Consider the following 27,283-nt stretch of genomic DNA (forward strand, 5'->3'; position numbering starts at 1 on the left):
GAGGGGCCAGATTATAATATATTACTCCATTAAAATACAACTTAAAATGCAGCATATTAGTTCTTCAACTTAACATATGTCTCAAAACTTCTCAGGAGCACTGCACAAAGACGCTTTTGTAAAACAACCTCACAGCACTTTGATGTGACCGTATGTTCATTAAAAGGAAGTATTACTACTTACATACATAAGGTACATAATGAATTCAGTATGTGCCTAGAGTTGGCTAATGCTATTAAAGCACACGCCAAAAGCACAGACTATAAGTCAAAATGCGATTTGTCAAAGTAAGATCTTAATATGATACAGGTTAGAAATAAATAATTAAACCACTGATGTTCTGACATGGAATTAGTGAGGAGAGCTAAGCCCACACTGAGACCAGGTGGCAGGTGACATCCCTCTGTTCTATCTATAGCTTTGGCTATTCCTCTCTCTCTTCCACCTGGATAAGTACAAAATTAGCATGCACCAGGCATTCTTCACTCCCCCAAGGGTTTATATCTCTAACACTGCTTTAAAGACTGATATTCTTTCCAAAATGTTGACATAAGCCAGTTGGGCAGTTACGGATTTTTTAAAGCCCACATTACCGAAGTTTCTAAAAAAATCTAGATTTCTCTTAAAACAGAATTTGTAAACCACTTGACACTAGTTTATTAACTCACTTCCAAATTGAGGACAATTTAACAAAAGACCAGAAAGGGCTGACGTATAGTAAATAAAAAGGCCAAGCCACAAAGACAACTATCAAAAATATAAGAAAATCTAGTCAGTGAATGTTGGAGTTGTCAAGAAACTGTGAGCAAAGAGACGGATACTGATCCATGTATTATACCTTCTTTTCCTACCTCTTCACCTCTCTTTCAGCCTGGGTTCCTTCAAATCAGCATAAAATTTCATCCAAGACTCTCCCATCAACCACCCAAATATGGTCCCTAGATTCTGAGTTCCCTGCATCAGATGCTGTTTTCATTCACTGATGCCCACTGCCTACAGAATTCAAACTTAACTCCTTAGCATAGTATACCTGATCCTCCAGGATCCTGGCCCTGTTTGCCACTCCACACCTCTACATCACACTACATAGAGTGTGATGCTCACATTCTATACAACTGCTTCCTGTACTCCGTGTGCCTTCATGCCTTTGGCCACAATGTCCTTCCCCATCCTCCCTCACTGACCTCACCTAGCTATACTACTCCATCTTAAAAGTTGGTAAAGTATTGCTTCCTTACGGAAGCTTTTCTAGGTCTCCACAACCACCTTAGGTATATGCCTCTTGTAGAATTTCTCACAGGTATGGCAAACCATCGATTTCAGTGTCTGTATTCCCCAAAGAGCTTTTGGAGGAAAAGAAACATTTTGCATTATTCTGTGTATCTCCAGGACCTATCAAGTTGCCTGGATTTTACATCGTGCTAATATATGGTTACTGAATAGATACATAAATAAATAAAATTGCTAGTTGTAGAAAAAAACTAAGAATACTATCCTAACCAGAACCATGTGAATCTACACATTATTTCAACTTGCTATGCAAATCCCAAGACTAATACATTAAGGCCAATCTTGATGGAGAAAGTCAGAATTAATGAAAAGAAAACCTTAGAAAGGGCTGGTACTCAGTTTTACAGTCTACACAGACGTGACAATCATACAGCTTAAGCCTAGACCTCGAGTAGGCACACTTCAGTTCAGAGGTAACACATGTCAACATTCAGTCAGCTTCTTCCCAAGAATCAGAAATCAGGAAGTTCAGCAGTGCTTACGTGGAAATTTGTTTGTTTGTTATGCTTTTCCCCTCTGAGTCCTGGATGGACTCAAAGGCTATGAGGTGAAACGTAGGCTGGTCAAGAAGCCCTGCAGGGCCTCCCTGGTGGCGCAGTGGTTGAGAGTCCGCCTGCCGATGCAGGGGACACGGGTTCGTGCCCCGGTCCGGGAAGATCCCACATACCGCGGAGCGGCTGGGTCCGTGAGCCGTGGCCGCTGAGGCTGCGCGTCCGGAGCCTGTGCTCCGCAATGAGAGAGGCCACAACAGTGAGAGGCCCACGTACAGAAAAAAAAAAAGAAGCCCTGCAGTTTTGAGAGGAGCAGCTTCAGCAGCAGAAACATGAGGCTGAAATTCAACTACTGCTTATAAGCCATTTTCCAACATTTCTTCAGAAGCTCTCACAGCTCATGCATTGATGGAAAATAAGGCTTTTCACGGTTTCCCTTTCATAGATTGATCAAATGCACACACAGAGACCACCCGGGTGGATCCAAGGTCTCCTCAGTGCTACAATGGTACAGAGTTTTCTGGAGGACCCCTGTTTTATTCTGGACACAAGGATCCTGGACATAAGGAAACCTGAAAGCAATGAGAGTGGTCACAATCCACTGGACAAGGGAGAGAAGCACTCAGTGCTTCAGTGGCTGCTGCTTCCTCCAGCCCTTGGAAACGTCCCTCCCTGTGGAGCTGGAGGATGGATTTGAAGGTCTGGGGTAACAACCTCCCCAAGGCCGCCTTCAGCCCTCACATGCTGACAGAGATTTTCTCACTCAGATTGACTACCCTACACGAAGTGCCATAGGTCTCTCTGAGTGCGAGTTAGGAAAACGTTCATGGCACCTTGTTTTAATATGTGCCTCTGCCCCATCCTAGATAAGGCACAATTTCTATATGAAATATGGGTAGTAGAGGTGGAGATCAGAGCATGTTTTTTCTCCCCAGCTCTCTACTACTCAATAGCCTTCTACGTTCCTGTCACTTTGCTGGTTCTGCTCTGAATTCCTGAGACTTGGTTTCACCTCCTTTCTGGGTGGCACTGCTCTCTGCTTTGTAGCTGCTGTTGAAGCCAGAAGAACAGTTTCAATAAGAGTTGACAGGATCAGGCCCCTGTGGTGTCTCTAAAATTTCAAGTTCAGTTTCTGTGAAAAATGCTTACAATGCAATAATTCAAACAGAATTAAGAGGAGTAAATAGTCTGAAATTTGTAGCTCAAAATGTGCACATAGTGAGGGAAGACCACCTACTCACAATCGGATGGCCCCGGGAGCACTGGGGGAGGGTGGCATCACGGAGAGCCACCCAGCACACAGAAGGCCCTGAGGAACAATCACATGTGCTCAAAGGCTTGAAGATACTTGAATAACAAAAAGGGGACCTAAGTTTACCCACCCCTCCTGCCATGAAATATAAGGAACCTGCAATGGAAAGACACAAAAAATGACTGCTTTTACGTGTGAAAAAAAAAAAATGGTGGGGGGGAGAAGATAAGTTTCAGACAAAAGTCTAAATCGAAATGTATGGGGTAAGTTAATGATGTTCACTTTTGTTGCGGTTGGAGAGGAGAAAGGGCCAAAGTTACGTTAAGCAGCAAATGTAGCAAATTAAAATAAACTTCAGAGAATTAGGTATTTAACTGCATCTAGGTATTTAGATATTTTAAATATTACTCTAAACTGTATGTTTGTTTCATTATATTTGTGTTAATAATGTTTACGCTTGGCTCCTTTTAAATAAGATCTTTTGCTACTTAAAAAAATAGACATAATTGAGTGGCGAAATGTTCTTCTCTCTTTATTCATACTGAAGGATTGTGAAGACATGAGTTTTACCCAAAAGAGACAAGAAAAAGGAATATACAAATAGAAGATAGAGGGAAACGATAAAAATACATATTAATCTTGCTTTACACCAAACATGTTTCTTAGAACCCCCGTGTACTGTTACTTTTTTTTTAATGCTTTTTGAAGAGGCAACTATTGAAAAGGATAATTTGGGTTTATATTATTCTCTGAGTAGTGAAATTGTCTGATTTGTAAATCCTGAGGGTATTCAGATTACTTTTTAAATAATAATGTATTTATACCCCTTCTTTTGCCAAAACAGATTTGAGTTAACTACTGAGGTACAATGTTTTGCACACAAAAAATTATCGAGAGAGAGAGAGAGAGAAAACCCTCTGGAGCCTCTTCTCGGCTGACTTTCAGTCACAATTTGTCCTCTGTAAGGAAAGGGAAAACTGCATGAAATCCTAAGCCCACTCATTACTGTATTTCTCAGGTTAAAAATGAGAAGAATTTAAAACACCTGGGAAATAGGAAGTTTCTGGTTTACTGAGAGGCTTCGGAGTTACCTATCCCAAGTCAATTCAGGGTTGTGTATTAATCATCTTTGACATAAAGACATAAAGTACAAGTTATTTGACTTGTTCTTAACCTGACAGCTGCTCATCTAATCCTTGTGCTCTTTTATCATTTTCTAATCAAAGACTTATTCTTCTGAATAGACAGTAAATTACACACTGGTAATACTTTTCCAGTGAATGCAAGACTTCTTTGGTTTGGGATAGTAGAGAAGCAGTAGTTATACAAGTTGTGTGGGAAGTCAGTTGTGTGTGTGTGTGTGTGTATTTAATGTGCAAAGCTGAGTTTGTTTTAAAGTAAGTGATTGTGTGGTTCATATCTTCTGTGGGTGGATATAATGATCTAAGGAGTGTTTTACTAATGTAAAGTGTGATATGAATAAGTATTAACAGTAATAGTGAAACCAGTTTGAAATTTACATTCGAAAATAGTGGTTTATTTGGCACCAGAAAATATAATCTACCAAGGTTTCATTTATAAGAACTATGTACCAATGCCTTTTTTCAGTTTTTCTATATTACATTACCAGGGCTTGGTTGTAGAATTTCTAGTTGAAACTAACATAGGGCGTTTTTAATTGAAGAGATGCTTTTATTACTGCTATTTCTTGCGAGGGTAGATACCAGCCTGGCCTTCTGTTACGCTAAGAAAGCCGCTGTGTGTCATGTGCAGAGCAATTAAAAATGGATTTGCCTCTTGTTTTTCTCTCTCTTTCTTCCTTTTTCTAAACGTTTATCTGTGCAAAGACTCTTGAACCCCTTCAAAGAATTCTAGAAAACATGCTAGAGTGGGTAGATCAGTGGGTACCTGGAGACTGTGCCGACAGATCAGTGAGGCGTCACACTGTCATACAATAAAGTAGCAAGAAAAACAGCTCCTGAAGACCAATCACTATACCTTTTTAATTTCCTATTTATTTCCCCATATTCCAATGGCAATAATTTCCTTCTCCCTTTCTTTCCAAAAATGATCTAAAAGAGTATATTTCTGAAGGAGAACTACTTTGAGACAACTGTACTGGATAGTTACTTTAAGCTTTGATAAACATTTCTTGGGAGTCTGTTTTCCCAGTGTCTCTAAAACAAAAGTAGAAAATCTCTCAAACTTTTAAGTCTTAACTGTAAACCGTGATTAATTAGCTTCATTTCTAAAATTTTTTTAAATTCACCATTAATATAAAGAATATAAAAATAAAATGTTACTAAGAAGTGTATAATTTCATGTATTGGTATAAAACAGATCCATCTATTTAAAAGACTAAAATTAACATGAATATTTAGTCTGAAGATTGGCTTTCGACACAAGCAGATGATATGTACTAGGTTTTTAGTAAGTTCAAACAAATCAGAGAATAATGACAATAATAGCATTTGAGACTCACAGCCTAATTTTAATCTCCCTATACAGGTAAAACTAGTAGATATGCCATTGTTTTGTGGTGTCCAAAGAAACAAAATAAAATTTCATTTTCACCTATAAAAAGAAAAATAACTTAAAAATATGGTTTATTGATGGCTAAGGCTGTGACAATACATATGTTTTGATCTAAGCAGCTAACATGACTATAAAATTTAACTCTATGAAATCTGGTTCCTGGATCTTTTTTTAAATTCACCTTTTCAAAACTTTGTGGCTCTTTATGTTACTAAGGAATGAAATACCCATTATATTAGGTGAAAAGAGCAAGGTATTACTATTACCTAAGAAATGGAAGGGGGAGCAAATAAAAGTGTACATAAAATATACACACATGCATACACATGCACACACAATGAAAGGATATGCCAAAATTCTATTTTTTTAAATGTTATCTTTAAGGAAAAAGAGGACATGTGGTGGAGTGAACAGGGAGAGAAGCTAGCCTTATTTGAATAGTCTTTGTTTTCATTTTGACTTTGAAGCCCTGTATTTTACATAATTTTTTTTTAAAAAGCACAGCTTTAAAAAGGTAGATCCCTAAAGATCTAAAGCAAAATTAAAATGATTTTATGTACTGAGTTGATGGCATAACCACACTGATAGACACTATGTAAAGTAGCTTTAAAAGACAGTAATTTATCTATATATTCCCATTGGCATATACTCTAAAACAATAATAACAACAAAAAAGAAAAATCTTAAACTGGTTTCAGTAATAATATTTTTGGAGGTATGATTGAAGAGATTAAATAAAAGCCATGTACTCATGAATTTAAAGTATAATCATGTCTAAGAATTCATCACATTTTTCTTCTTTAAGCAAAAAACTTTTCTTAACTCTTTCTACAGAAAAACCTAGAAATGACCAATCAGTAGCAATGAACATCCGTAGGAAATAGATTATGGTCTCATTACCATTCCCCACAGGAAGGAGTCAAAGCTTATTGGAGAAATGGCTGCTTCCAGGTCTAGGTCAGGAAAGTTACAAGATTAACCTAGATTATCTTGTCATAGCAGATAGCACAGAAGTCATCGTAGACCATTACCAGCTTATCAAAAAGGCCCAGGAGGGCTTCCCTGGTGGCACAGTGGTTGAGAGTCCGCCTGCCGATGCAGGGGACACGGGTTCGTGCCCCGGTCCGGGAGGATCCCACATGCCGTGGAGCGGCTGGGCCCGTGAGCCATGGCTGCTGAGCCTGCACGTCCGGAGCCTGTGCTGCGTAACAGGAGAGGCCACAGCAGTGAGAGGCCCGGGTACCGCACAATTTGAGATGGTGCTCATGGGCCAGAAAAGAGTAGTTTGAACATCAGTAATTCTAATAGATTGACACAAATCAAATATATTTAAAATCATGAGTTTAACTTATAATCAAAAAAATCTCATCACATTTGGAGGATAACAGAAAACTAACTCATTATTATTGAAAACTAGCATATAAATGGAAAGAATCAAGCATTTATCCAGAAATTTTATACAAAAATGTACCTCAAGGTAGGCAAAGAGTCGATACAGGGAAATTATAACTATTCCAACTAATAAATGAAGTTGGAATGACAGAGTTAGAGAAGTACCATTTTAACCTCTTAACCTCTAATGACATACTGAAATTGATCTAGGCAATAATTATGACTGATTAAAAATAGAGGCAAGAAGACTTGTGATAGAAATTCACACCACCACCTATAAAATACTTTTGACAAAACAATTTGATCCAGCCTCCTTGTAACTTATCACTAAAGATGTCCCACCTCCTCCCCTTCCAATAAACTATGCTTCCTATTTTTCTTGCTTTTGTAATGTCCTGTCTCTTAAATCTGGGATGCCCCTGTGATTCACTTTAATTAACAGAATGTGGTAGAAATGACATTGTGTGACTTTCAAGTCTAGGTCAGAAGAAGCCTTGCATATGAGACTTGTAGGTAAGAAAGCTTTCAGAAGACTCTAGCTTCAGCCACCAACTCACTGCAACGACAGGAGGGATCCCAGGTGAAAAACACCCAGCTAACCCCATCCATCCTCAAAACTCTGAGAGAGTCCATTGATGTTTTAAGGCACTAAGTTTGGGTGTTGTTTCTTTTTGCAGCAACAGATTAATGGGACAAGCCTAACATGTACAGGAAATACAGGGGAACTGTTAAACAAAACCATGAGGAAACAAGGGAAGGGATGGGAAACCTATTATAAAAAGAATGAATTGGTATATATAAACCTTAACTAGGATTTTGTTTGTTTTATGGGTTTATTTTTTAATCAGGAGCAAATTAAGGTAACGACACTATCGTTGACATGTGATCATGACCAGGTATTTGACCTTAAGGAATTACTGTTAAACATTTTAAGTGTGGTTGTATTTTAAAGAAACTTCTTAACTTTAAAGATACAGACCAAAATATCCATGGATGAAATATTTGTTATCTGGGGGCTGGAGGGTAGCAAATAGGAGTAGAGATGAAATTAAGCCATGAGTTTGTGTGTTGAAACTGGAAGTTCATTTTATTATTCTCATTACTTCTCCATATGTCTTAGTAAAAATGCATATACTTTGTTGAACTATCAATATTTGGCTATTTTTTTTAAAGCATATAATGGACTTAAAAACTAATGCTAGCTGAAAGAAGCCATGATGTTATAATCTTTAAAGTTTTTTTTTTTAGCCAAGGAAAAAAATTACTTTCACATCCCCACATGTCCAAAATATTGATCTAGGTATTTAACTTTGCTTCCCCTTCTCCTGGGAAATAGGGATCATGATATCTCATTCCAGTGTATATGCTGAGTTTGATCAACTAAGACAATTTATGGGAAAAAAATGTTTTGAAAACCATACTCTGCTACACAAATGCAAAACATTATTTGTAGTAAGGATCATGTGTTTGGCCCAATATTTGGAATACATGCAGCGAACTCTCTCAAAACCTGAAAGCTAAGAACTCTGTCCTTAATGCATTTAGCCCTAATACCAGGCACAGTGCTTAGAAAATGGAAATTCCATAAAGATTTTTTGGATGAAGGCATAAACTGGAGGAAAGAGGGCATGGAGATTTTAGATACACTTGCTTTTGCCTTTGATCCTGCATCTTTTTAAAAAGGGTCAACTGAGCAACAAGAGTGTGAGAGGTAAGTATCTCACTGTGAACCCACCAGAACTATTTGTTCAAATACCATATACACTACATACCCTTCTACTGGTGAATTTTAGCACTGTTTTTAAGCTTTTATATGCAGAGTACAATGTGAATTACTATCTCATACACTACACCTGATCAAATCTACTTTTGTATGCTTTTGATTTTCTTAAAAAAAAAAACTAATTATAAGACAATAAAAGCCTGGTATTTAATACATGCTGGTCAAGTGAGCAATAAACAATTGCAAACTTTCCTAGAGGCTATTTTGCCCTGTCTCATCATCAGGAAGCTAAAGCATATGTTGGATGTTAGCCTGGATGGACACAAATGTGTCCTATTTATTCAAGGTTTCCTTTGGAGCCACAATTTATAAGTTTTGTTTCTTAGGGGTACATGTCAAACTTCATTTAGCATTTGTTGGTATCCAGATACACTGAAGAGCAAAAAGGCAGCATTCGGGGGTAAAACATATGCCTGCTATATGAGCAATAATGTCAGTTTCATTTATGTAACTCACAGAAAACAAGAGGAGAAATACAATGGAAAAGCTGACAGTAGGAAATCAAGATAAAAATTAGTCACTTAATTTATAAGTGTAAAACTGCATATGGACAGGGAAAATACTAAAACAAATAGGTTTTAAATCATGTCTAAGAAGTGGATAATTTTAGAGGAAGTTCTCTTAAAGTGTGCTCTTTGACCCTTAAATTTCAAACATTATACACTTATGTGAAGCATGTTTGTGTGCACAATATTTTCCTTTTTCCTGAGAACGTTTTGCAAATTTTCTGGAAGAATCTGCAAATTTCAAATATACAAGGGACATTTGTGGAACCGATGCTTCGCTTTAGAACATTTTTGTGAAAAGTTGAAGTCTGATGGTCGATACAAGATGCATAAAATTGACCCAGATAAGACAATTAAAATTTAAATAATTTTATACTTATAAAGTTATTTTACATTTATTATTCATTTGAAGCTCAAAACACTTCACGAGCAAAACATTATAAGCCTAAATTCATAGATGTGTAATGTGGCTCAAAACTCAATAGAGTTTGCAATCCTAAGTCATCTACTTCCATATTATTGACTGCTTCCACGACACTACGGTACTCTGGAAAGCAGTTTCCAAGTATGACTGTGATGCTTACAACTGTGAGACAAGTTATCATGCCACTTTCAACATATCTTTTCTAAGACTGAACTCAGGATGAGTTCAGCTTAGCTTAGTTCATTCACTTTCAATGCTCTATTTTACTCCATTATGAAAATATACTATAGGTTACTTATTCGTGTCTTGATAGATATTTGAATTATTTCTCCTTTTGAAGTTATTCCCAGTGCTGCAATAAACTTTTTGTACATATCTCCTGGTTGCCGCACATAAGAGTTTCTCTGGGACATAGACTTAAAATGATGATAAATCACTAACCCAGTGGGTTCAAAAAAGAAAAATCAAGTTGAGTATTACAGAAGTAGAGTAAATGTCAGCATATAACTCCAATATGGTTATTTATTTATAAATTACTTACCTGTACTATTGTACTTATAGACGTTTAAACCATATGTAAAAACAGACATTTCTAAGGAATTTGCTAGAAACAGGTCTAAGGAAAAGTTCTAATATGTTCTTCCTACCCCCAGTGGATGGTCTTGTGCAACCCAGGAGGCTGCTCACACAACCACTTTAGAATCACCATAACAGCCTCACAAGAACTGCATTAAGAAGCACAGAGATGAACTTGCATAATGGTACTGCTGTTTTGTTTGTAAACCCACACTATTCAGCTAGGTATTCAATCTATTTCTGTTCTGAAGAAATTAATGTGTCTGTCCAAATTTAAAGTAGATAACACCCAATTATAGTTCAACAATTGTGTTTGCAAATAATGTAAATGAAGATTAAAGGCACCATCTTTAGATTTGACTTATGTTCCAAGAACTCAATGGAAAAACAAAAATGAAAACATAAGACTAAAAAAAAAAAAAAACAAATCACCTTTGTGTTACTGGGTAATTGATTTTTTTTAAGCTTTCAAAATAGATAAAATCAACACCTTAAAAGACTTGTCTTTAACCCAGGCTTTCTTTTATTGACGTATATGATTGCGGGTGCATGCCTAGAGGAATAATAGTTTGTTCCTAACAAAAGAGTCTGGATTCCACAATATGCCTTTTGCCAGAGGCCTCATTCCCCAAAGCTCACAGCTAACTGCATCTCCTGCTGTACCTGTAACAATTTAATTGTATAAGTCAGCCTAGTCAAGCATCTCCAGCTCATGACTGGGAGACATGAAATTCATTGTCATTATTGTCCCTGTCATTTTGGATCATTATATCCTGCTGCAGAATTTTCCTCACTTCAGTGCATTTTTACCTCCAGGAGCCAGGGATTATAGCTGAGGTTGGGGGGGGGGGGGGGGGGGGGCGCGGGGGCAGGACCATGAGCTGCATTTACCTCAGGGGAGCCAGAGATTAAATTGGCTTTGCTCTCTCACGAGCTGAATTCATCTATTTGTATGCTGTGAGTTTTAGGTTGGAATAAACATGAATATTCTAGTGAAACCTGGGCTTTAATTCCCCCTTTGAAACATGGCTGTAACCAACTTCTATTTACACTAGGAAAGCCAACGTAATTTCTCGTAGGTTGCTATTTTCATATGTGCATAAGGAATACTTAAGGGCATCATCGGTACGAAATAACAGACATCTCTCTCTGTCACCGCCTGGACTCTCAGAAGGAAGAATTTAAAGCTGTAATTTTGTTCTCCAGTTTCATCTTACAGAAGCTTAATGGGGGTATCTAATGGTTTTAAATATTTAATGATTTTTAATTATGTCTCATTTTCTGTGCACTGGATTGGATGACTGAAGTCCAACTAGAATGGCACCAAAGATCTTCTCTGGGAGCAGGGAGATTGAAGTAAAGTTGACGGAGGAAGCCCAAGTAAGTTTCTGAGGAAACTGGCTCGCCCTCCACAGCTGGCTCACATAACCTCACAGCCTGCCAAGTCACCCGAGCCTGTCGTGCCTTAAATACTTTTTGCTGACGTGGGAGAGTTGCACCAGTCACAACACTCTCTACGTGGAGACCCCCTGATCAGTGGTAATGGCCACGGACAGGGTCCAGCTGGTGGATCTCTGGTAGGATATGGAAAGGAGCAGAGAGGAAATACTAGGACACGTCTCAGGCGGAAAACCAGTGAGGCGACTATATTGCTTTCTCTAACAGAACATAAGAAGAAAAAATAACCTAGTGTGTCACTTCCTATCCCAACTTTCACTTCAAATGGATCTTACTGAGAAATTTGACATTTACTTTGTCTATACTGAAAAAGATGGTAGTTATTCCTCCACATATGTGAGTTTGTTTCTCAGAGTTTAACAAAATATGGCAATGGATCGTACCTATGCCAAGCACAGAAGTGCCACTATAATTACTACATTTAAAAGTATGTGGTCAAAGACATAAACTTCTAGTTATAAGATAAATAAGTCCTGGGGATGTAATGTACAGCATAGTGACTATAGCTAATAATACTGTATGGTGTATTGGAAAGTTGCTAAGAAATCTTAAAAAACCCTCATCATACGAAAAAAAAAAGTTTGTAATGATGTATGGTGATAGATGTTAACTAGACTTACTGTGGTGATCATTTGGCAATATACACAAATATTGAATCACTATGTTGTATACCCGAAACCAACATAATGTTATATGTAAATTATCCCTCAATAAAAAAAAAAGATAAAAAGAAAAACAATGTATGTGGAATTTATCTTATTCCCTTTGTGGACTTTTGTGGAGGAAAAGACTTTGCCTTAATCCTATGCAATGATCATCACTATTTTTTTAGCATAAACTGTTTGCATGAATAATTAAGAAAATTTTTTTGACCTTTGTACATTTTGTACTTCAGAGGGAATATCTTACAGACCTAACATCTCAGTTTTGAAAGAATCTTAAAGATGGACTCAGTCACTGGTCCCTCCATGTTAATGGTGATGTTTAGTAGTCTGTCTGACTATATTTTCACACTATTATTTTTTCATTTTTCACTGGTACTGAAGTAACTGTGTGATGGATAACTAATCAGAGTTGTTAATTGGCAAAATTTCTTGTAGATTTTAAAAGTTCATTTAGTTACCTGTGCCACTTTTTCATTATGATCAAGATTCTCCCAAGGTGGGAATTATAAAAATTATTATTTCTGTTCACTTTTAAATGGTTATATTTATGTTATGTAAATTTCACCTCAATAAATTATTTTTTTAAGTTATTTTGTGTAGCCCAAATGCATTTTGAAATCATTTGGGAGACTGTTACTACATTCTCATAATGATTATTTAAGAAGAAGAGTATTTGTTGCTGTTGTTGTTGTTAAGAAATGTTTATCTTATAAATTACAATGTTTAGACTTCAATTGCAATGGTATATGCTTAGGAAGTATATTGTCCTCTCTGAAATACTTTGGTAGCAGGATAATAATGTTATTTTCTGGTTGAAGGGTTAGTCATCCCTTCCTTTCTCTGAGCACACATTTATTACATTTAATTCCTTTACTATATGTTCCTTTCTACCTTATTTCTATATTGGTATTTAATTTGTTCGTCACACCATTAGCTTTAACAAGAGTTGCCCTATCTGTGATTACAGCTGTGAAACCATTGAACTACACTGTTTCACACTGTTGTTTTGTCTTGCCTCAGGCATGACATAGTTGGACCTGCATGATTTCAGAACAAGATTTAAAAAGAAATTATTTCCAGTGACTAGAATTATTTTTACTTTTTCAAGGCTTGGGCTTCACAATCAATTTTCAAGTATCAATTTGAAATTATTTTAAATAATAATTTTTAACTTTTCAATAGCTAAACTCATAATTTTGCAACCTGTAACAAGCTATAAAAGCCAATTCTAGATAAAAGAAATTCTTCTTCCTCTTGATTCTAATAGGATAGTGTTTCTCCTGCAGTATATGACACAGATTTCCCTTGGTTTCTCCATGTAGAATTGTTAAGAATCTATAATTCATAACAATATCAAACCAACATAACACAGATGGCACAAATTCAGATATGACAGCCACTAATATTCCTCTCAAGGAGGTTCAGATATGCACAAGCTAAAAAAATAAAAGTAGTTCGTGTTCAGTATATCACATGGTAGAGAAAATGGCCAAGTTCTTGAGAGAGTTTGCACGGGAGGGATTGAAACTAAGAGGCAAAGGGCACAAACACTTTCAGGTCAGGATGGGCAGGGGGCCATTTGCAGAATGCCTTTTTATTCCTCCTGGATCAAAAACCTCTTTAATATAGTCACCCAACAAACTACAGTGGATTAACATTAAGGGTCTGAAAGCAGAGAAAGAATATTCACAGTTAAGATTGTCCCTTAACATGTAGGCTCAATCAGGGGCACCAAAAAAGTAGTTAAGTGCCCCCCACCCCATGGTGTTTAGATGCTGGAAGGCACTGTAAACTGTGAATTTTCTAGCTTTTAATGTTTGTCTAAGACCCTTAACATTTTTCTAATATTGTTGCTCCTAACACATCTTCTTGGGTTTATCCCCGTTGCCCCATCTGCACGTACACATTTTGCATTCATATATGAAAGCCTGAAAGACAGCTAAATTGATTCAGAAACCTAACACTGAGAAGAAGAAAAAAAGGTAGGGGTAGCCTTAAGGATATCCCATGTTATGAAGTATAAATATCAAAGTCTCCTGGAAAAACAAAACAACAAAAACACTTCTTCATGTTAAGAGTTTAGATATCTAACACTAAATACAAAAGATCACATAGTAGGGGTAAAAAAAACCTCACTGACCCTATAGGGCCTTTGTGCCACACATTTCTAAGACTTTTTGAATCTGTGTCCAGCTATTTCTTTATAAATAGACATCCTTGGACTACTTTTTAAATCCATTCACCCTTTAAAACTATAGTAAAACTTCACAAATGGCTTTTCCTGTGTTGTTTTGTATTGTATTGTGGTCCATCTGGAGATATATTAAGTGGTTAGTTCCTTCAAATAAAAGTGTACAAAATTGTATTGTCCACACACACAAACACAAAGAATGAACATTGAACACATGGCAAATGGGTACTAGATAATGTCACTGTTAGAAAACATCTAACAACAATAAAATAAGCATTAAAACCTGAGGGACTGGTTTAACAGATGCAATGTTCATCTACCTTCTCACATAAATTATATGTTCAAGAATTGTGCCCTGTGCGAAATACAAACATGTCAATTTCAGCCCAGGGCGCATTTTTCTCTAGGTTTATAACCCCTTGAAAATAGAGGTTTCATCTAGAAAACCTAACAGATCCTCAGCTGCTTTCAACATTATAATATATTCATAAGGCAAGTGTTCACCGGCAAACATAACAAATTAAATGGCATGAAGGTGGTGACCAAATACATAATGATGGAAAATGGACCAAACCAACCATGAGATACAAAGTCGAAATCAAAGAAGAAAAGGAATATGCAAAAACAAGGAATATTAAAAGCAAAACACTATGTGGAGTGTGCGCATGTACGTTTGTGTGTTGTGTAAGATTAACGTTAATTAGGATGCAAAACTGTCTCGTTAAGAATATGCTGTAAGGGTCACGAGTGGGAGAAAAGTATCTTGTCAAAAAAAAAAAAAAAATCACATACCATCATAGTAGACAATTGCTCCTACCAGTTTATCCTTCTGGAGCATGGGGAAATGCTCAAGGGCTCTTGATTTGCTGAGGACATAACTGCTTTTCAGGCAATTACTTCCGGCAACCAGATCATACAGCTTGATTCCCACCCAGTAGTAAGGTAACTGCCACCACCTACAGCATAAACAGGGGAAAAGGTTTCTTTAGAAACAGTATAACATTATAGAATGTCACTTTAAGATACAAGACACTTTTTATTAAGAAAAGCAAAGTATACCTAGAAGTGTACTGCAAAAGAAACAAGAGACGTGCCGGCCTGTTCTGACACCAGCCCAGCTGAATTATAAAAGTAAATGAATCATCTCTAAGGCAGTGGTTCTGGGCCTGACTGCATATTAGATTTTCTGGGGAGCATCAAAAATAAATATAGATGCCTGGGCCTCGTGCTTCTAGGGATCAATTTAACTAGACTAGGGCAAAGATCAGAGCGACTCTAATGTACACCCAGGGTAGAGAATCATTGACTTAAGATGTCCTAAGAAATCTACGATAAAATATAGACAAAAATTATAAAATCTGCTTCCAGGCCCCACAAGACTCATGCAGCTAGCAGAGTTACATAATTCTGTATTTCCTACCACCTGTATTCCATCTTAAGTCAACTTGATGGATAGCTCTAACAACATTTAGAAAATTGGGTTTAATAATTTTTGATTATTTGACACCTCCAAACCAAATTTCAGTTTTGGTTAACTCGGAAATTTAAAATGACACAAAATGGCTTAGGGTTTGGAGTTGATATATGTCAGTTCAGATTTTGCAGCAGGATTCTTTCTGGCTCTGCATTTTAGTCTGCAAATGACCCTCTTATGTTCCCCAGTGCAAATGTAGTTGCTCCTGTATATACTCTCAGAAACTGGAGTAAAAAACTACTAATTATAAGTGCAGAACACAACCTCCTTTGCCTTTAAGAGCTAGCCCTTAGAGGTGGGTCAGCAGAGACTAATATAGGAAAAGTCACACTTTTTAAAATGCAACAAAGGAAAATATTTTAAAAGGATTAAAGATTAGGACTAATTAAAACTACATTAAGAAATACACATTGAGGAACTATTTCCATTAAAACTTTGTTCTATTGACCTCAGATAAGCAAAGAGTATACAGATGATACCAAAAGGCTTACTTGTAAATTGGGAGCATTATAGGCAACGGAGCTGATAAATGGGGAGCAATTTCTAGTAGGTTGGCACGCTCATGAAGGGCTTCTTTTACCATCCTGTACTGAAAAGCAAAACAGAGAAAATTAGTTTGGCAATAACAGATCATAATATTTTCAAATGGCAAATAGACACCCTGCCAACTGATTGATACACAGAAACCTCTCTACCTCTGAGCAAGGATAGCTCCCTCCTAATCAAATTTCTAATAATACATCATGCTGTCAACCTGAAAGATTTTTTAGAAACCTTAAACTGTATTTGCATAGGAGAAAAACATGCTGTCAGAGTTCCCAGGTGTAAGATATTTTCCTGACTTGAGTTACAAGATTATTGTAGCAATTTATCTTGCATTCTCTGTATTGTCCCTTTTCTCAGTCCCCCATTATATTTTCTCATGTAAGAGATAACAGATTGTTCAGATTCATGTTAAACGTTTCCTTCTTGCCTCCACTAGCCCAAGCAGAGATGATACTTAAGAGTTGCACAGTATTTTACAGACTATCATTAAAAAGCTTTTGTCTTTAGTCCTCATTACATCTCTCTGAAGGCCCAGCATTACTATCATAATACTAATTTTACAAAGAAGAAAACCGAGGCTCATAGAAATTAAATAAATAAGCTGAAACACATCACAAGTCATCTGATTCTAAACCCTATGCTCTTTTCTTCACATCCATCACGATGCTAAACAGACACATAAGAAAAGGGGACAGATTCAAAACTGACAATGTCAAGTAAGTGCTGCTGTTGTTTTTCATGTACGAAAAGCAGATAGGGAGTTCAGTTGATTTTTTTTTTTTTTTTTTTTTTTTTTTCCCTCTGGGAAATGTCATCTTCCACACTGCCTTGGCAGTTTTCAAATGGTGGCAGACTGGACACAACAGAGTGTGACATAAAAAAAAGCATGACTCAGATCATCTTTTCCTTAAGAATATGTCAGTGACAATATGCAGTATGACTGCATCTGCAGTTAAGAGGATCAGTTTAATATTCCTCATGTATTACAACACAGTTCCCTCGAAACTGCTTGCGAAGTAGCAATTTGGTGGCCATTGGTGGGGAAAAAAACAAAACAAAACAATCACAATTGTTAAAAGTAACACATCCAGGGCTTCCCTGGTGGCGCAGTGGTTGGGAGTCCGCCTGCCGATGCAGGGGACACGGGTTCGTGCCCAGGTCCGGGAAGATCCCACATGCCGCGGAGCGGCTGGGCCCGTGAGCCATGGCCGCTGAGCCTGCGCGTCCGGAGCCTGTGCTCCTCAACGGGAGAGGCCGCGGCAGCGAGAGGCCCGCGTACCGCGAAAAAAAAGTAACACATCCGAAAGTGATTTTGTAAATCTGCTACTTTGACATGCCTGTGTAGAAAAAGCCCCTGATTACCCATAAACATAATGCTACAGGAAAAAAAATGGCACACCTCTCCTGAAAGACACTCCAGCGGAATACACTAAATAGGTATTTCCAATAGGAAGGAATGTTAAAAGCCATTAAAAAAAAAAAAAAAAACTGATTTAATTGGGTAGAAAAAAGCACAGTCGCAATTTTTGTTTAACAACTAGCATGCACAATTACCTGCTCAATATCCAACTTCATGATAGCCTTCTGAAGATATCTCACACCACCATGGATCAATTTAGTGCTTCTGCTGCTGGTCCCTGATGAGAAATCATCTCTTTCTACAAGGGCTGTTTTTAGTCCTGTGTAACCAGAAAACCAAATTAACTTCTTAAATTACACAATTTGTATGTAATTCATTAAAGGCACTTCTCCAGGGTAGAGACAGTCACAAGAAAAATTACTCTGAACATGGATAAATTTGTATTCCAAGTGCAGTACGCTGTCTATATTATAATGAAGAGATTCTAGTCTCTTCCTGGGGGAAAAGTCAAACCAGAACTAGAAGCATATTAAACTGTGAATGAATCACAGCTAGAAAATATTACAGTGCAATTTCAGGGCAGTAACATACACTGGTGTGTTTCGAGGGTCGAAGGGGAGTCTGGCACCCATCTTTAACCATGTAGAGTTAACTCAGTATTGTTACCGATGCCTTCTGGAACTCACATTCATCCCTCACTACGCGAGTCCAGACATGTGCCAGCCTCTCAACTCCAGTCAACTCTGATGCATCCACTGTGAATCTAGACTAGCCCTCTATGTGCCGGTTCCTATTTCTGGAGTGGTGTGAAGGTGGGTATAAAATGGGAAAAGAGATCAAAGATATCGAAACAGAAGAAGAAAGAAGAGAATAACCTCTGATGCTGAGGAGTTTACAGTCTAACTGAAGACGTGCAAGCACAGTATTGTAGAACTACAAAGAAAAACACAAGCCAGGACAAATGAACCCAGTACAGAGTATCCATGAGTAAAGAAAAGACAATATTCTTGGTAAAGGTGAGGCTGAACAAAGACAAGTCAGTTCTAAAAATCATCCCTCCCAACCTGGCTTTCTTTGAGGGTTGCAATAAATCTCTTGGGAATGAAATCAGTTTTGTTTTGTTTTGTTTTCTTGCAGAGACACCCCGGCCTCTTCAGGACTGGGAGGACCAACATTACTACAAGTTCCATACACTAGTTAGATATGAAATCCAAAATTTCAAAAGACGCGAAGTATACATCAGCACCAAGCCAGAAGAAATTTTCATGGCCTGCCATACTCTTGGGGGATGAGAGAATGTCATAGAATCCAATTACAATGAGAATATGTAACTGGAGCAGTTTGGGCTCACGAAGCTCATATAAGAGAACTTGTGCATGTATTCAATTCAGAGCCATTTATTACATTTAATACCAAAGGGTCGTTTTTATAACTTCTAACAGTTTAAATATCGTACCCAAATGTCATCATAAAATCAGGGCAATTCCCTTGACTCAAAAGGACAAAATATTTGGAAACTGTGGAGAGAAAAGTAGAGAACTTTGATTCAAGGGCAAAAACTGCTAACGCTCTAATGAACTAGCAAAATAACACAGAAATTACAGATATCATAGACCCAGGTCACTCTTTTTAAGCATTTATGCCAGAAAAAGATGTGTAAAATTCTCAACTATGAAAACTCTAGCAATGCTTAGGAAATTTAGTACAGGATGTATTAATTAAACACACAGAAAAATATATCATATTAGTGCATATTTTTTGAGAGCCTAAGTGCCAGGTAAAGTGCTGGTGTTAGAAATGAAATAGACATAGACCAAGCTGTCAAGTAGCTCCCAACCCAAAGAGAGGCAAGTGAACAAAATGAAGCAAAGTTTCATAGGTGCTGCATTTGAAAATGCAGAGGACTCTTTATCCGAAAGTGGGTCAAAAATTAAATTCAGGATATAAACCCCAAATTGCTTAGTCGAGATTACATTTGCAATCTCTCTTACAATGCACTGTCTTGGTGAGCTCTATCACCTTTTCTTAGTAAGTCCGACACAGAGAGTTCTTCTTCCAGTACTAAAATATACCATTTTTCTTCAGCTGAAGATCAGATGAGGAAGTTGACTTTCAAATGGCATTTAAGAGCTGAATTATTTAGAACACACCTCTCCTTCCAGTCTTGGAATCAGTCATGGCATTAAGATGCCCACACCATTCGAGGCAGGGACATAAAACTGAGAGGGGATAAGCAGCTTTCCCATCCAGCCTATGGCTCCTACCTGCCCAAAGGTACCCACAGGCTGTGGGAGAAGATGCCTTAGTCCCCAGCTAGCCCCACCTCCTAGTATGTAATCCCCTACCCTGGAGTGTGGGCTTAGCTAGTGCCTTGCTTCTAACCAACAGAATACAGCCACGATGGTGGCAGGCCACGTCCATGGTTAGGTTACAAGAGACTGCGACTTCCTCCTGGATAAAGCAACCTGTCTTGCTCTGAGTCAAGGAACCAACAGAGCCCCTGGTCAACAGGTCACAAGGAACTGAGGCCTCAGTCCAGTAACTTGCGAGGATCTGAATCCTGCCAACCTCCATGTGAGTTGCTAGGAAGCACTGCAGCTTGTGAGAGACTGTGACACAATTCCCTGTGTGAACAATAACTACAGCCAAGGTAGTTATTTTAATTGTATCTGGGATGGGGTCTTGGAGAAAGGCTGAGTCAACAGAGGAGGATGTGCTCAGATGGGTAGAGGGCAGGAGCAAGGGAATTATCACTGGCAAAGATCAGCTCAAGCAAGAGAAGGCAAATGACTGAAATGGCCCAGCTTATTTAGGGTCTGCCTGTCACTCAGGGGCTGGAGTGTGGGGAGACCTTCTAGGGGAACCACACAGCATGAGGGGGGCAATAGAGAGTCTAGCCTCAGAAGGCAGAAGACGGTAATTGGAGAGTGATATGAAGAGAGAATTTTATGGGTGTGTGTTATCAGGATGGGTTTTTTTTTCTTTCCCAAACTGACACAGTGTGAGGCAGGGAACTACTCTAGGAATTAGCAAGCCATCTCAGGAGGATATTTCAGGATATTTAAGTGAGAGCTAACACTTTAAAGCCTCAAAACTGCTTTTGCAAGAATTGGACATTTAAAAAAGTTATTCACATGTACTTATGTGAAAAACCTTAGTGAATACCAACAAAAGTTAAAATGGGCTTCTCTGTCAAGCCAGGCTGTTTCTTCTTGTCCCATTATTTCCAGTGTCATATCGTCAAGCTACCCACCAGAATTTCTGAAGGGAAATGATACTGCTCCTTCCAGAGCAAAATAAAAATGTAGTCTCTAAATTTACAGCTAAATTGATATATTAAAGTACCATGTAACCTAAAAGTATTACCAAAAGTTTTTGAAACCTTAAAAAGAAAACATTTTAAAAATTTCAACTGCTTTTATGCTAAACGTTCTGGATTTCTCGTTTTTGTTGGATGAGAATAACGGAATGAGGAAGGAGGAGAGTAATGCAAAATCAAGACATTATTAGAAGTTACAACCGCTTTTGCCTTAACTGATTAACCGACTACAGCAAAGACAATGAAATTGTTTAAAGTCTTATAATGATCTTGCATGATTCGGTTACCTAAGATGTTCCTTCCTGTTTCACCTCTCAAAAATCCAAACTTTTTTTCCACCTCCAGTCTGAAAATAAGAGTTTAGTTTGTTTTGTTTTGTTTCAGTATAAAGCAAGGAAGTGAAGAGAGAGCACTGTTTTATCTTCTCAAAGAGAATGAACAGTATTTTTTTTAAATTTTTATTGGAGTATAGCTGATTTACAATGTTGTGTTAGTTTCAGGTGTACAGCAAAGTAAATCAGTTATAGATATACATACATCCACTCTTTTTTAGATTCTTTTCCATAGAGCACTCCCTTACAGAGTATTGAGTAGAGTTCTCTGTGCTATATAGTAGTAGGTCCTTATTAGTTATCTATTTTATATATAGTAGTGTGTATATGTCAATCTCAGTGTCCCAATTTATCCCTCCCCCATCCCTTTCCCGCCTGGTAACCATAAGATTGTTTTCTACATCTGTGACTCTCTTTCTGTTTTGTAAATAAGTTCATTTTTACCATTTTTTTTAGATTCCACATATAGGCAATATCATATGATATTTGTCTTTGAACAGTATTTTTAAGTGACATTCAATGCTAACATTTTGCATCTTAGGTAAAATAATTAAATTTGAAGGAGACCGAAAATAATGCATCCAGGCTTCCAGCAACTGTGCCTAGCTGGATGTGAGGCACTGGGGAAGATCTTTCCTCAGAGTGGAAAGAATGACCTCCCCACATGCCCACCAGTGAAGGGCTGGCCTCTGTACATGTATGATAATTCACTAAACTCGTTCAAGATTTTATAAGGAATAGCTTTTGCTTGTTTCTTTTCTTTTCAGAAGTTACTTTTTATGGAAAGCAATATGTTCTATCACTGCTGAGATGAACCAGAACATTTGGGAGTGGTATGATTATTCGATTTTTTGTTTTTATAATTGATTGCTTTTAGTAGTTACTCTCATGAATTTCACTGCAGTGGTAAAGTATTAATATTTGGAGTGAGATTACTCCGAAATTCTTTGGTGGAAGAACAAGATTAGTTATAGCAGAAGAAGAAAGTCAACTTGAAATCTACCTTTCAGTCATACTCAGCCCATCTCTGAAGTTAAAGTTGTACCGTTTGGGTGGGGTCAGGGATGTGAATGAAATACAGCTCTTCACAGACTTGCCTTTTCTGTCCTGAGTGGGAATGTCTAGCTGCCAGGCACTTCCAACTAAACCAATTCATGGATCAAGACAGTTGGATGAATACAGAGGGATAATTACCAACTAAGGGGAGGAATGGTACATTTAACTTTTACAACATGAAATAGAACAGAAGCATAGTTTAATACCTTTTACTGATTATCTTATGCATGCAAACACACTCAATATAATAAATGCAGAGAAGTAAAGAGAACAAAATAAAACCCTCCTGTAACCACACTACTCAGAGATAACCACAGTTGACATTTGGGTGTTTAAATGTTCACATTTTCTGTGCGTGTATGTAATCACATACGCACATTTTTACCAAAACAGGATCATATGATACATTCCATTTTTTTCATTTAACATTATTTATTGTAAACATCTCTCCAATGTTAATACATATTTTTCTATAATTTCACTTTTAATGTGTGCATAGTAATACATTAAATATTTACAATGATTTATTTATTCAATTCCCTGTTTTTGAACATTCGGGTTATTTCCTACCTTCGCTATCACAGCACTGCAAGATTGTATTTTTATTTAAACTCTCTACATCTTTATTTCATTATAATAAATTTTCAGATATGGCATTATTTAACTATTTTTAAATAGAAAGGGGAGAGTAATAGCTATGAAATAACTACCAGAGGCACCCAGGTAATAACACACAAATCAAAAAGTTTAGACACTCTGTACATTAGTACCAATTTCTCTAAAAAATAACACACCTGTACAGCTGCAAAGCAACCCTGGCTTGTTAATCCTCATGATCAGGATTCTATGCTTTAAGCCTAGTATTTTCTAACAGTGAATGTTAACATTTTACAGAACTATATAATATTGGATTGGTTATTATACCTATTTCTATTTTTCTATTAGAAACATATAAACCATTAATGGAGATACTATGCTAAGTTAGAACACATCATTAACATACTTTGAGTCTCTTAAGTTCACACATGATTATGGAGGCACAAAAATGTATTAAGCGATAACACTAATTATAGTAATAGAGTTTCAGGGGAATAAGGAAGTTGCTGTTGTTGCTTTCTCTTTTTACTATTTTACTATTTACTTTTTTACTATTTTACTTTTTATTATTTTATAATAAAAACAGCCAGTATTCAGAGAGAAGGAATATCCAAACAATGTAAAATGATGAAAAGAGAGAATAATATACTCCAGACATAACCAAGTTTAACAATTAAAAATGTCCCATATATTCTACCAGAAACTTTTTATGCTGATAAACCTGTGTACTTTTTTGCTTCAAAAACAAATACAATTAACAAACTCATTCTTCGCAACTTGTTTTTCAATTTACAATACATTTTAGCCATTATCCCTGTAAATACTTACAAACCTCTCTGAATAACTGAATGGACCCAATTTATTAAACCATACCACACTCTTTTTGCTATTATAAATATTGCTTATAGGTAAAATTTTGATCAATATGCCACTGTGAGTTCAGCTTTAAACTCTTCCTCTCCAAACACAGAGAAAATTATATATATGTGTGTATATATATATATATATATATATATATATGTTTTTTACATGTATATATATCTGTACATACATACCTATGTACACACATACATATATATTTTTTAAGGCATGGTTGATTCAAAAATAAACACCTCATGGACCAGAAATGTAGCAGAAACTCAGAGCAGAGTAGTTAGGCCCAAAGCCTCTGTCTTGGTGGAATCTGGGTCTAGAAACAGGCAAAGGTAACCAAGATTTCAGTTCCTGAAGGGCAAGAGATAGGGAGAGGTGAAGAAGACAGACCAGTGCTGGAATCCAGGGATTGAAGAAGGGTGGAAAAGCTTCTGCTGACCACTGTCTGGGGCTGTGGACTATCTGCTGGGACATGCCCAGGAGGCAGGAAGATGGACCCAGCCTGGAGAGCAGTACCTGGGCCAGGGAACCACCAGTTGGCTGGCCAAGATCAACACAGGGCAGGAGCCTCGATTTGGTTTTGAGAAAAGTCTCTGATGGGACTTGAAGGTGGCAGCAACTGTATCCCTAGAGTTTAATGTATGGCAACAGAGAGTGATGCAAAGCTGATTTAATATGGAGGAAAGGAAGAAGGAAATGGAGCAAAGTAAAAAAAGATGTAAGGTAAAAAATACAAAATAAAAGCACATGGCATCCAAATAAATGGAGATGGACCAAATTCACCTGTTGAAAGACAGATTCCATCTATCAAGCGTTAAAAAAAAAAAGAATCCAGCTACTTGTGTTTAATCACAGACATTAAAACAAAAGGATATAGAAAAGTTGAAAACAATATGAAACAAATCCTGTCTGATATGTTATTTTTCCAACTTCACAGGTGTTTATTATATTTCTGCCATAGATAAATTTCAATTTTTATGAAATCAAATTTAACAGGATTTGCCAAAATGAAAATGACTTTATTGATCTCATGCTTAAAAACACCTGTCTTACTCCATGTTTTTAAATTTCCATATACTTTCTTCTAATAGGTTTGTGGTGTTTTATTGTTAAATCCTTGATCCACAGGGATCATGATAAATAGAATATAAATATACATAATATATACAAATATAAATTTGGGAAAGTGGATCCTTCAATGTCACTTATTAAATAACCAATAATGACAAATATGAAATGCTTTTACCATATCCTACATTTTATGTATTCAGATCTATTTCTAGCCTCTTACTTTTGCTCCGCTAATCTCTCCGTTCCTTTAGCAAACTATTTTAATTAAAGTAGCTTTAGAATACACTTCGATATTGATAGAGCTCTATCTGCTTTATCATTATTCTTTTTCAAAATTAATCTAGTAAATCTCAAAGGCTGATTCTTCCAGATAACTTTGGCACAGTTTCTCTAACCCTCCCCACCCTACTCCTGCCAAAGACAGTCACTATAACATAATCACTAAATTACATCAAATTTCCAGATTAATTTTAGTAGCAATTTGCAACCTAGTCTAATTAGCAGTGTCCAGTAAGTAGCAAACTTTCATCTGCTGCAATTCTACTGTCCTGAAATAGGATTTTCTCTACCCTCATGGTGGAAGAGGGGCAGTGGTAGAAGGGGGTGGAGATCTGTAATTCCCAAAATGCACTATCTTCCATGGCTCTCCCTTTTCTGCAGTTTTTAATGCAATTAAAAATGCACACACCTGCTCCTTTTCACAAACCTTTATTTATGCAGAAGTGTTGTTGTTATCCTCCGTTATGTCTGAGAACCTTGAGGCTCTCTGTAAGGTTAGAACACTTATTGAAGGTCATGGACCTAGTGAGTGATGAAGTTGACTGATCCCACTTGGTTCTCATTTCATAGCCTGTGTCCTTACTCGTTATGCTATACTGTCTTAGACTCGAAGGAACTGTGGTGAGAATTCAGGAATTACTAGCCAGGCACCATTCATAAACTAGAAGTACATATACATTTTTAAACAAGAGAACTACAATTAATGTTTTCTTCTAGCAAGAAGCAGTCTTCTCTGGAATTTTGAAGCCATAAAGTTTAAGTTTATAAATAAGATTTTAAACCAAAATTGTACTGATTGACCCCGATACATACAGGTAAATCACATAAAATAACAAAAAAGAACTGAAAAAAACATCTTGAAGCCCTCTGAGGGAGTGACTACATTTATCAGAGTCTCTTCATTCCAGCTCTCTTTTGGGGGCAAAGTGCCTCCTATATCATCGTGCTTCAAGGCTGGGGACTGGCCACAGAGGTTTTAACCAGAGAAGCAATTCCTATTGATCCTAGAGACCTACAGGAGAACGTGAGGAGAGCTGTGCATATTATGTTTATGTAATAATATTCCCAAATGAAACAAATGAAAAACTGATTCCCAAGAAAATGCAGATGGTAAGAATGCAAATAAATGTTCATTATGAAAACTTCATGACTTTTTCTCTTCCTTCTATGGTCTTTGTTTATCCATTACCAAAATTGCATTTGGGCACAATATTTCATCAAAAACCTTGTGAAAACATTTTTATACGAGCCTTTTAACATCTAGCAGTTCCCCCAAAACTTTGATGTCCTGAAAAATCTAATTATTACTGGTAACTTTAAAAGATCACAGTAATTTATTTTTGTCAAATGTGACTAAAGATTAATGGATACAGTCAGGAATAATTTGGTAAAAACATATCAAATGCAGAGAAAGCAAAATTTGTTGTTAAGTGAAGCATCAAATATAATAAAAGAGCAAATTCCATGAATGAACAGCAACAATGCACAATTCATTAACCTAACCCATGATTATTTCACACTTCAGAGGGCTACTGATATGATCAGAAATTGTAGTAAAAGGATAAATATAGATTAATTTCAGCATCTCTATACATTTTAATTATAAATGCTACCCTCAGAGGGCTACCAGCATAATAAAGGAAATACAAACTATGGTTTATCCATCCTTTTTATAAATCGTAACTCCGTATACATCAAATAAGACAGTCAGTCAATTATTTTAAAAGACAGCAACTGAAATGCCAGGAGATACTGAAAGTACTTCATTTTCTTAGCTGTTACTAACTATAAGTATTAAAAATCTTGTCAACAT

At 36.9% G+C, this 27,283-nt stretch overlaps 1 protein-coding gene across 6 annotated transcripts in view; it reads right to left on the reverse strand.

Moving 5' to 3' along the window:
* The window catches only part of GPD2 (glycerol-3-phosphate dehydrogenase 2), a 134,174-nt gene that overhangs the window by 49,134 nt on the left and 57,757 nt on the right, over positions 1 to 27,283 (reverse strand). For all 6 annotated transcript variants that reach the window (XR_003001960.1, XM_024735957.1, XM_024735956.1 and 3 more), the window contains exons 4-6: positions 18,138 to 18,262; positions 16,529 to 16,626; positions 15,356 to 15,519 (exon numbers count right to left, since the gene is read on the reverse strand). Coding sequence is in view for 5 of the 6 variants with exons in the window: in XM_024735957.1 (XP_024591725.1) it covers positions 15,356 to 15,519; positions 16,529 to 16,626; positions 18,138 to 18,262 (387 nt within the window). In the remaining variant the exon portion in view is untranslated. The remainder of the gene's footprint in view (positions 1 to 15,355; positions 15,520 to 16,528; positions 16,627 to 18,137; positions 18,263 to 27,283) is intronic.

The sequence above is a fragment of the Neophocaena asiaeorientalis genome, unplaced genomic scaffold (assembly GCF_003031525.2).
Source record: "Neophocaena asiaeorientalis asiaeorientalis breed wild unplaced genomic scaffold, Neophocaena_asiaeorientalis_V1.1 scaffold72, whole genome shotgun sequence".
In the NCBI taxonomy this organism is placed as follows: Eukaryota; Metazoa; Chordata; class Mammalia; order Artiodactyla; family Phocoenidae; genus Neophocaena; species Neophocaena asiaeorientalis.